Source organism: Peromyscus leucopus, chromosome 3 (genome assembly GCF_004664715.2).
Source record: "Peromyscus leucopus breed LL Stock chromosome 3, UCI_PerLeu_2.1, whole genome shotgun sequence".
NCBI classification, from domain to species: domain Eukaryota; kingdom Metazoa; phylum Chordata; class Mammalia; order Rodentia; family Cricetidae; genus Peromyscus; species Peromyscus leucopus.
The window spans coordinates 141770689-141783857 of NC_051065.1; the positions used below are offsets into that span (position 1 = coordinate 141770689).

At 42.4% G+C, this 13169-nt stretch overlaps 1 protein-coding gene across 2 annotated transcripts; it reads right to left on the bottom strand.

Moving 5' to 3' along the window:
• Positions 1-1006: 1006 nt before the first annotated feature.
• Tmem52b (transmembrane protein 52B) lies at positions 1007-8432 on the bottom strand. 2 transcript variants are annotated; one of them, XM_037204086.1, is made up of 6 exons: positions 8330-8432; positions 7866-8014; positions 6782-6825; positions 5010-5048; positions 4373-4539; positions 1007-2596 (listed from the first exon to the last, which is right to left on the bottom strand). In XM_037204086.1, the coding sequence occupies exons 2-6, from the start codon at positions 7917-7919 to the stop codon at positions 2352-2354; spliced, it is 549 nt and encodes a 182-aa protein (XP_037059981.1). In that variant the 5' UTR covers positions 7920-8014; positions 8330-8432; the 3' UTR covers positions 1007-2351. The 2 variants fall into 2 exon arrangements, with proteins under 2 accessions (XP_037059981.1, XP_037059980.1); XM_037204085.1 differs by having other exon boundaries at positions 8123-8432.
• Between the last annotated feature and the right edge of the window lie 4737 nt (positions 8433-13169).

Below are 13169 nucleotides of genomic sequence, written 5' to 3' on the forward strand. Positions count from 1 at the left end.
GCATAGAGTAAAGACTGTGATGAGTGGACATGTGAGCTCTTTTTCCAGCATTGGTCAGCAGCATGGGCATTAGGAAGAAATCATGTAATTTTACTGAATCAAGACTTAAGGTTTTAAAAATTGGTATGAAGCCATTCAAAGCCATTCAAAATTGAAAACAATAACGAAATTGACTGAAGTGATTGACATATGTCTTGGGTTGAGCCGAGAAATAAGTTGCAGGATTTTTAATGTCTGTCAGCCTCTTAACTTGTTCAAATCTGCATAATATTGAATGATGAAAAGCCAAGGACATTAAGTGGGGCACAGTGATATACTTCTGTAATCCCAGGACTTAATCATGGCTCTTAAGAGGCAGAGTTAGGCAGGAAGTTGGCCTGCATAGGAACTGGGAGACTACCCTAGTCCATACAGCAAAGTACCATCTCAAAAGAAAAGATGAAAAAAGAAGGGGAAGAAAGTGAAGAATATCTTGTGGAATGCACAGTGACTGGATGGCTTACTTGGTGGTGGTGGTGGTGGTAAAATAAGGCCACCTTAGGTGCTTCTAACAAGTGACGAATGTCAACCGGGCGGTGGTGGCACACTCAGGAGGCAGAGGCAGGTGGATCTTTGTGAGTTCGAGGCTAGCCTGGTCTACTGAGCGAGTTCCAGGAAAGGCACAAAGCTACACAGAGAAACCCTGTCTTGAAAAACCAAAAAAAAAAAAAAAAAAAAAAAACCCACAAGTGACGAATGTCAACAGCTCCTGAGGCACTCACTCTACTCTGCTCAGTGATGCAGGAGATCTGATCACTAGGATCACTAGCAGGTCACACTCACATACAATGCTTTTCCCTCTGGGCTTTGGTGAACATTGCCAGAATGGATTTAATGAGGTGCAGCGCTAATCAGTGCTTCCCTAGGTCTGAACTTCTCCCCAGAGAACCCCAGCTAGTCACCTACAAAACAAGCTGTTTTCTCAAATACCCCTCTGCAGAGCATGTTCAGAAGAATCACTTAGATATTTTGGCTGTTTATCTCAATCAAGACATTTTTATTGATAAAATAAAGTCATTTTAGGTATGACTTTACAGTAACACAGCAGACAGGAAGAAGGGACAAAGCATAACATAATTCTCAGTGGAGTCACTGCAGGGCACTGAAGAGCGGGTGACAACAGGAAAAATAATAAGAAGTAACACACACACTTTACAAATCATGCCTTGGGTGTTTGTGTTCTTTTTTGTGCACAATAATGTCTAATTTACAGATGAGAAAATCCTTCCAAGATTTCAGTAACTTTTCTCAGTAGTTTTCCCAGGGTACATCTCACTTCTTTGATTGCAATGATAATATTTTAGAAGGTAGTATGTGACCAGGATAGCTTGACACTACTCACTCAGCAGGTTCCAGGCTTAAGGTAACGTTTAGTACTTTGAGATTTGGAGAGGTGCAGGGCTCAATGAAAGGGATGCATTATCAACCATAGTCCACTAGGTGGCAGTAAGGACCACCTCTAGAGCCCAGTATGAGTCTCTAAATTTCACAGGGTGAAGGAAGGCTTTACATCCTGAAAACAGGAAGGAAAGAAGCAAAGCAATGCTTTCCTTCAGAGTCTAAAAAGAGCATGTGTACAAGCCTCTGTGTGTGTGTGTGTGTGTGTGTGTGTGTGTGTGTGTGTGTGTGTGTGTGTGTGTGTACCAGTGTTTTCAGGACAAGGCTCTAAAGAGTTTCTAGGACCATTACTGTTCTCTATGCCATGTTTCACATTTTGTGTAGGGCCAAAGTGATAGAAAGGTTTTGACATGTGGCACACACTAGATTATAGTCTCTCCACTCTTACCAGTACCCCCAGCCCTGTAATCTACAAGTCCAGGTTGGTATTATATGATGTATAAGTGGCCATCACTGTTCAGCATATTGGTGGTTGCTCCCTAGAAGAAAAGATGCATGTGTTTGGTGCACTAACATCAACGGTTATGCTTGCATTGTGTTTCCCTTCAAGGTTACCACAGTCAAGCAGAGAGAAGAGCAATTTGCGGTATCATCTGGGTTAAAGGAACATTGTATGCACGCCATAGTTGAAGGAATTCAAGACACCTTAATGCTCCCCTGCTTTGGTAGTAATCAATATAGCTAGAGGTAAGTTGCAAATTTTGACCATTGGATAAGAAGTTAGAATTCCAATTGTGTATTAGAAAAAATATATTGTTGTAAATGAAGAGTGAGAACCTATCTTGCTGACACACCAATGTCCAGGTGGTATCCTGAACTTTCTGGGTGGTACAAAAGAAAACATTCTACATGTCTGGGGATCTTTCCCAACTCTAAGGATGTCTTGGATACTTGGAATACCATCAGCATTCCCATCATTGTGGTGGGAGTTCTGTCTGAGAAGAGTCCTTCCCTGGGGGAGGCAGCTGCTTTTCTTCTGGTACTGAGGGCAAGTCAGGTGCTTTCTGCCCACACCTTGCCACTGTGAAACGGCTCATGCCAAGAGCTTCCTCATAGCCTGGAAGTGTGTCCAGAGAGGAGTGCAGCTGGCCCAGGTTGCTGTGTGCGTGGGTCACGGCCAGTATTCTCCGAGCTGCAGGGCCAAACACAGACTGAAGGGCTGTGAGGGAAGAAGACAGTTGGTGTAGAGATGATGACGTACAAAGGTAATATCCTCAGACAGTAGAGAGCTACACCTAACTTTTCTTTGTCTTTAACCCACTTCTAAACACATTGTCACAACTTTTGGCAAAGTTTAAAAAGTCCTTCAAAGATTATTTAACTAACTTTACACCCTGCCAGAAGAACCCTCTTTCCCTGCTGTCTGAATAATCTGAGTTGTATTTGCATAGTTCATTCCTCTTCCAGGTTATTCCTGTTTTGCTGTGCTAGACATCAAGCCCATGTCCTCACACAAGCTAGGCAAGCACTATTCTCCTGAGTTCCACCCCAGCTCCACCTTCAGATATAGATCCTTTTGTCCTAGCCTCCGAATATTCGAATATTACAACTCAGCCTTTTTTTTTTAGACAGGGTTTCTTTGTGAAGCCCTGATTGTCCTGGAACTAGATCTGTAGACCAGGCTGGCCCAGAACTCATGGAAAAACACCTATTTCTGCCTCCTGAGTGCTGGGATTAAAGGCATGAGCTACTACCACAGGACACAAAGCCCTTTCAAATACTTATTCCTGCCTGCCGTATTTGTCACTTATTAGTCACAGATTATGTTGCTCTTATTTATGATATGTGTCTTATCCTCTGTTGTTCTAACTTGACTTTGCTCCTCAATTTAAGGAAGAATAATTTCATAGAGAACCGAGGAAGAGCTGGGCATGTGGAACATGCCTTTAATCTCAACACTCATAAGATAGAGGTAGGTGATTCTCTGAGTTCCAAGCCAACCTGGTCTACACAGGGCATTTCAGGACAGCCAGGACTACATAGAATGACTCTGATTCAAAATATAAAGAAATAAACAAATAAAACAGAATAAGGGAGGGAAAATGTTCTGTCATAATCATCAAAGAGGTGTTAGAGCTAAAATTTAGCATAGCAAGGCTTGAGGAATACCAAAATGAAAGTGTAAACCGCCAATTTCTTTAAACATACAAAAAAAAATATAGTGTAAGCCAGACGAGGTACTGCAGGCCTGCAATCCCAACCATTTCAGAGACTGAGGCAGGGGGATTATAGACTTAAGACCCGCCTAGACTACAGCGTAAATTCAAGGATATAACGTGGTCAACTCAGCACAACCATTTCTTGAAATAAAAACAATGTAAAGGTCTAGGAGATCTCATCAGTAACATGCTTGTCCAGCCTGTGTCCGATTCTGGGTTCCAGACCCAGCATCACAAAAAGTGTAAGAAAAACAAAGAAAGAGAATGTAGCAAGGCGGAAGAACACACTTTGATTCCTGCTCTCCTGAGGGGAAGGAAGAGAGGGAGGGAGGGAGGGAGGGAGGGAGGGAGGGAGGGAGGGAGAGAGAGAGAGAGAGAGAGAGAGAGAGAGAGAGAGAGAGAGAGAGAGAGAGAGAGAGAAAGAAAGAAAGAAAGAAAGAAAGAAAGAAAGAAAGAAAGAAAGAAAGAAAGAAAGAAAAAGAAAGGGCAAGAGAGGAGGAGGGGAGGGAAGGAATAAAGAAAGGGAGGAAAGAAGTCATGTGAACCTTGGCTCTGTTATTTTACTTTGTTAATCAGTTTATCATCAGCCAAAAACTTGAGAATACAGGCATCGGTGATGGGCCAGGTCACCACACAATGGGTCTCTGGAAATTAAAATGACTCTGAACTCCCAAACACTCAGTGCTGGTCGGCCGTTCTCCCTACACCTCCTCGCCTTTCAGAACTTCTTTAAACCTGAGCCCTCTGTCTCGGTGATCTGAGTGGAGTGCACTCACATGTGATGGTACTCTGCAGAGTGCTGTCGTGGTCAAAAGCAATGACGGTCACTTCATACGGTGATGGGGCCCCATCTTCCCCATTTTCCGGGCGGCTCAGACAGCAGCGGAAGCATACTGAAGTCAGGCCGCACAGGAGAAGCAGCGCGCCAACCACCACCAGCAACCTGCAAGAACCCACTGTCAAGTCGAAGCTGTGGCCAGCTGCCTCCCGGCTCTGACATAATTACCCCTTAATGTCTGATCTTGATCATTGTTCATCTTTTATAGAACACTAATAAGGTTTTAATCCCCAGGGTTTCATTTTGCATATATGAGTCACTGATTTTTTCCAGCAAGACTATGCCAGTCATGAGAACAAACAATACTGAAGACAGTTTGAGGAGGCTGCTTCTCACTTCACTGTGCAAAAGTGTTTCATAAGCGCATGCTGGGGGAAAGACACTAATTTCTTGACTTTGGCTAAAGAGATTATATTGAAATAGGAAACCATGGTATATTGTCACATAGGTTAGAGATGAACTAAGGAAACTTGTGAAATGCAGCTGTGTTTTTATTCACACTATTAGCATATTAAAAACTTAAAAAAATACACAAAAGGAAGTCTCTTTGAGGGTATTATATAACTCAGACTTACCATATATACCAGAGATGCACCCAGTCGGTGGACAGGCAACTGTGGAGACAGAAAGAAGTGTGTTACATTAAAAATCAATAGTGTGAGCTGCAATAATCACGCTGTTACATTTAATACTATGTTATAATTAAAAACATCAAAACATCAAGACCTAATAAGACCTAATTTTTTATTTTTATTTATTTTTTATTTTTTTAGGAAAGTCGTACTTTGTAACCTTTTTGCTAGCCTGGAACTGGAACTCACTTTGTAGATTAGACTGACCTTGAACTCACAGAGATCCACCTGCCTCTGCCTCCCCAGTGATGGAATTAAAGGTGTGTGCCACCATGCTCAGCTAAGACATGCATTTTTAAAAGTCCAATGTAGCTAGTTGAATAGAGTTTAATTAAAAAAAAAGATACCATTGTGCAAATCATTTTGTTAGTCACTAAAAAATTGCATTAAAAAAGGGTGGCTGTGAAAAGAATTAAGCGAATGGGGGGTCTGAGAAAGGAGAAGAGAAGAAAAACAATTACAACAAATTTTGTTTGAAAAACGCTGTGATGAAACCTAATTCTTTCCAAACTGATATAAAACAAAAGGAAAAGAAAATGTCTGCATTACTGTTGTGAGCTACTACGATGGAAATCGTCAAGAAAGCATTTGGCATACAAACTTTTTAGAAGTGGCTTTGAAAACAGACATGAACATTAAGTTCATATGCATGTGAGGTCAATAAAATGTACATACCAGGAAAATGTCAGTTACATGCATGAAAAAAGTCACATTTGTAATTTATATTTCACAAGTTCTTGCAACATCCTCCCCCTAAGAAGGGCCTACAGAACCGATGGGTGCATGCACTGAGACCAAACAGGAAGGGAGCAAAGGGAGAAGCTGGCTTCACGCAAGGAGAGCTAAGGAGCTTCGGCAGCTGTAAACTTTCTCTGGAGGGACTACAAGGAGGACAGCATGGGAAAGACTAAAACCGAGTCAGGGGTGGAGAGAAGGAACATGTGTGTCTTTAAAGATATACCAGTTTTGTCACTAAAGTCATAATTTAAAAAAACCACTTTCTACTAAATGTATATTGAAACCTATTCTTGCATTTCAACTTGGGTCACACTTGCATAGAAAATACACTTTGCATTTTCCCTGAAACAGTGCATCATCTTGCTTCTCCCTTTGAGTCATCATTTGCTCAAAGCCTTTCACTTCTACATTAGATTCCATATAGTGACAGCTGTCCAAATCTTAATGTCACATTCCCAGTATCAAATACACACATGCCAAGTAATTGCGGTGATCCTTAATTGCTTAATTCCCCTCACATCTGATAGAGTTGGCTGCGGGGAAATGATTCTGCAGCGGAATATGTGTTTTCCTTTAGCATGAACTGCATTGTTATTGTCTGTACTCACTTAAAACTAAGGATTTGAAGTGGGTATACTACTATGGGAATCGCCCAAATAGATAAACCAGTGACTGGCTGTTGAACCCAGTCTGCCCTGATGAGTCACTGGAAAGCACGGCCAAAGAAGCCATCTGCAGGTCTCCTTAACGACGTATGTTTTAATGAATTGTGCTGGGCTGATGGGAAGACTGGTTTACAAAAAAAGTGCTATTGGCCAGGTTATTCTGAGCACTTGGGATGACATACACGTCTGTGTGGGTAGGCGGTGCCCACTTAAGTAGAAAAGGAAGTCAGAGCTATGTACCGACGTTTTAGCTTGGGTGTGGGTGCCTTGTCTGTCTGTCCTTCCTCCCGGCTTGAACTCTCAGACACTTACTGTTCAGCGTTGACACAGTTCTCCTCGCATCTGGCTCCAGGAAGCTGGGGGAAGGAAATAATGTCAGACAGAGAAATGGTCACATCTGCATCATTCTGCCGCCAGACAATCATCCCTCAGGGCTGTGCTCTGTCAGACCTATGGCCATAGGGTTGGCCTGCACTGGGCTGTGACATTGAGCATTCCTTTGCCCATGACTACTTCTCATGAAGCACAAGCTCTAGGCAGGGCGGGGATCTTAACTGTGGTTTGGATAGCGGTTGAGCATCACTGCCCTGGGGAATGCTTCTATATCAGTTTGTCACCCTAGAAATCTCCTGACCGATCCCCTGGGACATTGCGATGATCTTCCTTGCCCCTGCCCAGTTGAAAACTGAATTCAGTCTTCAATATATCAGTAACTCACCACCCACGAAGAGCAATGGAGGGACAAAATGTTACAAAGAAAGAAGAGAAAAGGAGAGAAGGAAAAGAGGAAGCCAAGAGAACACACAAGAAAAAATGTGCTTCCGTATATCAGTTCACTTGTGTGGGAAGCCAAGCAGACAGCCTGCTCCCTGCGTAGGAATGTGATTCAGGCTAGTCTCTGCGCCGTTTCTTTCTCTGCTAGACGTCCTAGCAGCTGTATGGACCTGGGATTTGGCCAGAATCTCTCAGTCTATCCATCCTTTTCTCAGCTAATGGGTAACTCAGAGGTTTTTCTTTCACCATGGAGTAAAATAAAGTGTTTAGAATATTAAAATAGCATTAAAGGGTCCTCTGGAGCTGGTGGGACACGGCTCAGTGGGTAAAGTGCTTGAGTTAGGATCTCAGCACCTTGCTAAAGCCGGGTGTACAGCAGCATGTGCCATCTCTGATGGTCCTACTGTCTGTCCCTCTTTCCGTGGACATCGTTCACACACACACACACACACACACACACACACACACACACACACACACACACACATATACACACACACACACCTGTGAGTCTCCTCCATACTAAATCTGTTATTATCCCATCCATCTCCTCCCAGAGTCAGTATAGCCAAAGAAATGAGCAAAGGAAAGGTTCTTCTCACCTTTTCACAACTGAACTCACCGGGATCAAATAAACCAGGACAGAAGCCATCACCACTTGGGCCCGGGCTGCCATTAGGCCGAATACCTGGTCCAGAAGGGTCACGCCGGGTGCATTTGCTGTATCCTATCCATGCTCAGTGCCACATGGAACTTCCTGGTCCAGAATTCCTAAACAGAAAATTTTTCTCAGCAATAAATCAATATCCCTCTCCCTTTACACCCCTCGCCTTCAAGTTTCAGGATTTCTCTCTCCTCTTTCCTTTTAGTTTCCTTTACTTTCTCTATTTCTCTTCACATGGTCTCCACATTTGTTCCTTTCTTCCTCCCTTTTGGTTATCAAACCTTCCTGTGTATTTAATTTTTCTCCTTCTGCCCCCAATGGAAAGGCATTCAAGGACACACTTGTCCTCTGAATTAGATTTTTTTCCAGTCTATAACAAGAGACTTGGATTTGAAATAGTTCAAAGGCAGATTGCGAGTGACCAGAAGTGTTCTTGTGTTCATCAGAAAACTGGTTACAGTCTTGGCTCGTGGATGACTGCTGGAGTCGGAAAGCCACTCTGCCAATCTCCCTCCACCCTCTCTCCATGTGATTGGCATCCCCCTTCTTGTTCCTTGAACTCCCCCCACCCCATGTTGATAATCAACCCTGCTAGTTCTGGGTCATTTATTGCAACCACTCAGCAGGACTGAAGGATTCCAAATGAGCCAGAAAACCGGTCCCATCTTTAGAGTAGGAAATGGGTTTGAAAACTAAACTCTCTGGGTGCTATCAATCTTCTCAGCCTCCACTCTACTTCAGTTTCAATCCCATTAAAACAAGGTAGACACACAGGCATGGTTTAAAAAACTGGTTTCCAAGACAACTCCACTGTTTCTCTGTCTCTCTTGGTACCTGCCCCTCTCAAAGCACTATTGTGATGTTGCTGTGTGAGAATCAGGCACAGTGTGTACAATTGTGTTTCTATCTACTCAGGAGGCTGAGGTAAGGGGATCATTTGAGTCTAGTTCAGGAGCGTGAGGCTACCCTAGGAAACAGCAAGGCCTCTATCTCAAAAAACATATTATCCGAAATATAATAAAACTTAAAGTCACATTTAAAAATAAGCACACTAAAATGGAAGGATGTAAAATGACTATAAAGAAAAATATTGTATGGAAACAGTCAGACCAATGCCTGACATTTAAGCAGGAATCCTTTACCCAGTGCAAAATACTGAGTAAGAATATTCAGTGTTAATTTACAGTGACATGTCCATTTCACAAGATTGAACAAAATCACATTTCAGATGTTTTCTAATTAATGAGAGGAGACAGCAGGGTGGGCTCCATCATATCAAAGGCTCACAAACCATAAGATCACACTGTGACAATATGACGTGGGAATGTAGAATATAAACAATTTCCTTTTCTCAGCTAAAGGAAGCAAACAGTGAGAGAATTCACTGGTACAATCTTAGTCTTTCCAACTCTATCCATTTATTTTTAGGACACAGACTCTTGAGTGAAAAGTGTTTTCCAGATTTCAATTGAAAATTCATTAAGACATAGGTATTTTGTAGGACTGGAGAGGGACGTTAGTCACAGTCTAGGTCTTACTGCTCCCACTCACAGAGTAGGAGCATAATGGATGGATGCCCACTAGACTTACATTAGCTTTTGTTTCATAGAAAAGGGAAAATCAGGGTCAAGGAAGCATCTTGCATAGAGTATTTCTGTTTAAACACCACATAGTGGAAAACCCCATGAACTCCTCCCTTTTCCTCTTCTTGTGGGAAAAAGCATAAACAACCACGGCTAAAAGCATAGTTCAGGGGGTTGGAGCATTTCCTTGTTTAACCACTTGTTAGCTGTGGACAGGGCCTTCCATCTCTCTGTCAACTGAGTTTGGTTTGATACAAAAAGCAGTTTTGTTCTTAGCACCCACATAGTGGCTCATGGCCTGCAACTCCAGTTCCAGAGGGATCTGACACCCTCTGTCCTCTTTGGGAAGCAGGCAGATGTGTAGTGAGTTACATACACAAAGGCAAAATACTCATACAGATAAACTGAAAACTGAATCTTTATGATGCCTATTACAGTTCTGTTAGCAAGCGTTTGATGTTAGTTAAGATGCTTTTAATTCAGCCCTATCTTAGATGTGATCATTACATGATCTTAGATGGCGGATCATTAGTGTCCACTATGCCTACCCCATCTTTCTACCAGCCCTCTCTAGATTGTGCTATACCTTTCTAGTGTTCTTTTTTCTTGAACAGTTCACATGACTAGCCCCACCATTACTTCTCCCCGTACCAGCCTTCACCTGCATGAACAGGTTTTCCAATTACTTTGGCTTTCTCCCCATGGCAATTTCTGGCCACATGATTGCAATCATCTTTCTTGCCCCCAAGCTTCTTAACAGGCCTGAACAAAACAGGCTTCTGTGAATGGCTGCCTTGTTGTTTTTTTTTTTCTCTTTTTCAGAATTACTGGTATCATTTCTTTCTTATCCTCCAAGGAGATAGAACTTTATTTATTCCAATGTGTCAATGACCTGTAACACATTAGAATCACAGCCTTTAAGTAGGAAATGATGATAAAGGAAAGATTAGTCAGAGAAGAAAACTGAAGGTCTGCATGTCATAAGGATGGGGGGGGCAAGCATGGAGTTAGGGAAGATGGGAATATTCTCATTACCAAACTACATAACCTCATTCCATTAAGTTTGTGAATCATTAGCTTATACTCCTGTTGTGAAGGACTGGGACCTGGGCCAGTAGGAGGTACATGTACACAGACCTCTTCACCTGTGCTTCAGGGAATTGTTATACAAGCGCTCTAACAAGTGTAGCCAAAGAATTGCTAACTTGTGGTTCCTGTGATTACTCTCTTTTGACCTTGGCTGTCTGGTGCACCCCCTCCATGCTCTCCTACATTTCTATCCCTCAATAAAATAGTGACCAGGACTACTGGTACGCTGAGCCAACAACATCAAGCTGCACATGGCTGAGCAGTGGATTGGGCCATGACCATGATTTCAAGAGCAGAGAAGGTGGCAGAAGTCAGATTCATTCTTAAATGCCTGGGTGTTTCACTAGGAAGTTGTCTCTGTTTTAGGAGCCAAGATCACAGCATAAGTATTGAATTTCAACCTCAGAGGCATTGAAAATTAGTAACAGGATTCAACAGGAGGTTGTTCCACCCTTGAGTTAGCTTCACGTCTGACCTCAAACTTATTATGTAGCTCAGGGTGACCTTGACTTCTGATCTTGCTGTTGCCTTTGTGCTGGGATTACAAGCATGTGACATCACTCCCCCTTTGGGCAGTGTTGCTGATCAAACTCAGAGCTTTGCGCTCAACTTGGGAAATTAAACAAGCCAGAAGGATTCAGTTTATCAAAGGATGTATGGTTTATATGCCATCTAGCTCATTACTACAAATTGTGTGAGCAAAATAAGGCAATACACACACACACACACACACACACTATCAATAGCATTCACAGTAGGGCCAGAAATGTGTATAAAGCTTAACTGGGTCCATTGCTTGGAATTTTACAAGGCTGAGATCAAAGTGTCTGATTAGTAACATTTTCTTTTTTTTGTCTGAAGTCTGTCATGACAGAGGATCCACTTGCAATCTCTTTTTGGCAGAATGTATTTCTTAGTGGCTATAGGATTAGTATAATCAGGGTTTTTGAAAGTCTTTAATAGAAGTATAATTACATTGTTTCCTGATCACTCCATCTAGTATTACTTGCATGTGCATGACTGATTGATTTCAGGACTGAGCACTTGGTGTTGGATAATCAATGAGGGGGCTCATCCTCTCTCAGCATTGGCATCACTTACAGTACTTTAAAAATATAGTGTCTAAACTAGACCTGAACACCAATAGACATGCTAATGTGGAAGTGGGAAGGCTCGCAGGACCACATTCATAGACAAAGAACTATAGGCAACTAAGGAATGGTTCTTTAAATTTTAACGATGAGCACAGAGACAGACACAGGAGAAGAGAGGCTTCAGCACACTCCTCATGTGCCTGAAGCAATTCCCTGTGCGTGGTCACCTGCATTCTTTGACCTTTGTTACATTTTAAGTTATAGCTCTGAGAACACATGCTCACAAAGAATGCATGACAGCAGGCAGCAGGGGTCATGGGACATCCTGTATTCCTTCAAGTCTTTACAGTTTCTTGGAAACTTTTCTCTATGAATGTTTAAGAACAAGAGAAAAGGCCCAGTGTGGTGGTGTGGTGTCACCTTTAATTTGGGAAGCAAAGACAAGCGGATCTCTGTGAGTTTGAACCCAGCCTGTTCTACCTAGTAAGTTTAAAGCCAGGACTACACAGTGAGAACCTGTATCAAGAGCAAAAGAGAGGGTGTGTGTGGGGGGGAGATAAACTCATATCAACAGATAAAAAGATAAATAAAATAAAGTATTCTACATAAAAAAAGGGAATTCTAAGCTGTGCTGTAATATGGATGAACCTTGAAGACACAATTCTCAATAAACTAAGTCAAACATAGACAGAAAACTGGTGGATTCTTCTACTAACATGAGGTAGTTGAGATTGAATGTCCACCAAAGGCTCAAGTGTTGAAGGGCTGGTTGCCAGCCTGTGCCCACTGCTCGGAGATTGCAGGAGCAACGAGAGGTTTCAGAAACAAGTCCTTGAATGAGATTCCTCCTTCCCTACACCCATGAGTTGAGCATCTTTTCATGCTGATGTTCTGTCTCTTCACAGGTCCAAAACCAGTGGCGATAATTGACCCTTGATTGATCAAATCTCTGAAACCTTGAGCCAACATACACCTTTCTTGCTTGTGTATTGATTACTTCAGATATTTTGTTAAGGAATTAGAAATCTGACACAAAGTATCAAACTTCAAGGGACAGAAAATACAGGGCTGACTTTAAGGAGGAACAGGAAGTGGTTAATAGAGTGTTTAGAGAAGCAGACTTGATGGACTGTGTAGATATAAGGACAGAAGTGTAGCAGGAATCTTAAAAGTTCTTATTAATAAAATCAAACCTGAGGCGAGTTATTGGGGTCCATGCTGGTAGATCAGAGAGACAGAACAAGCCACAGCTATCTCACCTTGCCGGATCCTCAGCTGGTCTTGTCTCCTCAGACTGGAGGCCTCTGAGTCCTCATCCAGAATGGGTCTCAGCTGAATTACTGCTCAAAAGTCTGAATGCTAAACCAGCCAAAATCTTCTAGTTTCTGGTCCTCACGCCTTATATATCTTTCTGCTTTCTACCACCACTCCCTGGGATTAAAGCCTGGCTTTCTGGGATTAAAGGCATGTGTCACCATGCTTGGTTATTTCCAATG

Excerpts from the sequence above, each read along its gene's own strand:
- Tmem52b (XM_037204086.1), bottom strand. The coding sequence starts at position 7,919 with ATGGCAGCCCGGGCCCAAGTGGTGATGGCTTCTGTCCTGGTTTATTTG. Across the intron at positions 4,540-5,009 it reads GTGCATCTCTGGTATATATG|GTTGCTGGTGGTGGTTGGCG; the intron begins GTAAGTCTGAGT and ends GGGTTCTTGCAG. Across the intron at positions 2,597-4,372 it reads TCTGCAGAGTACCATCACAT|CCCTTCAGTCTGTGTTTGGC; the intron begins GTGAGTGCACTC and ends CTTCCCTCACAG.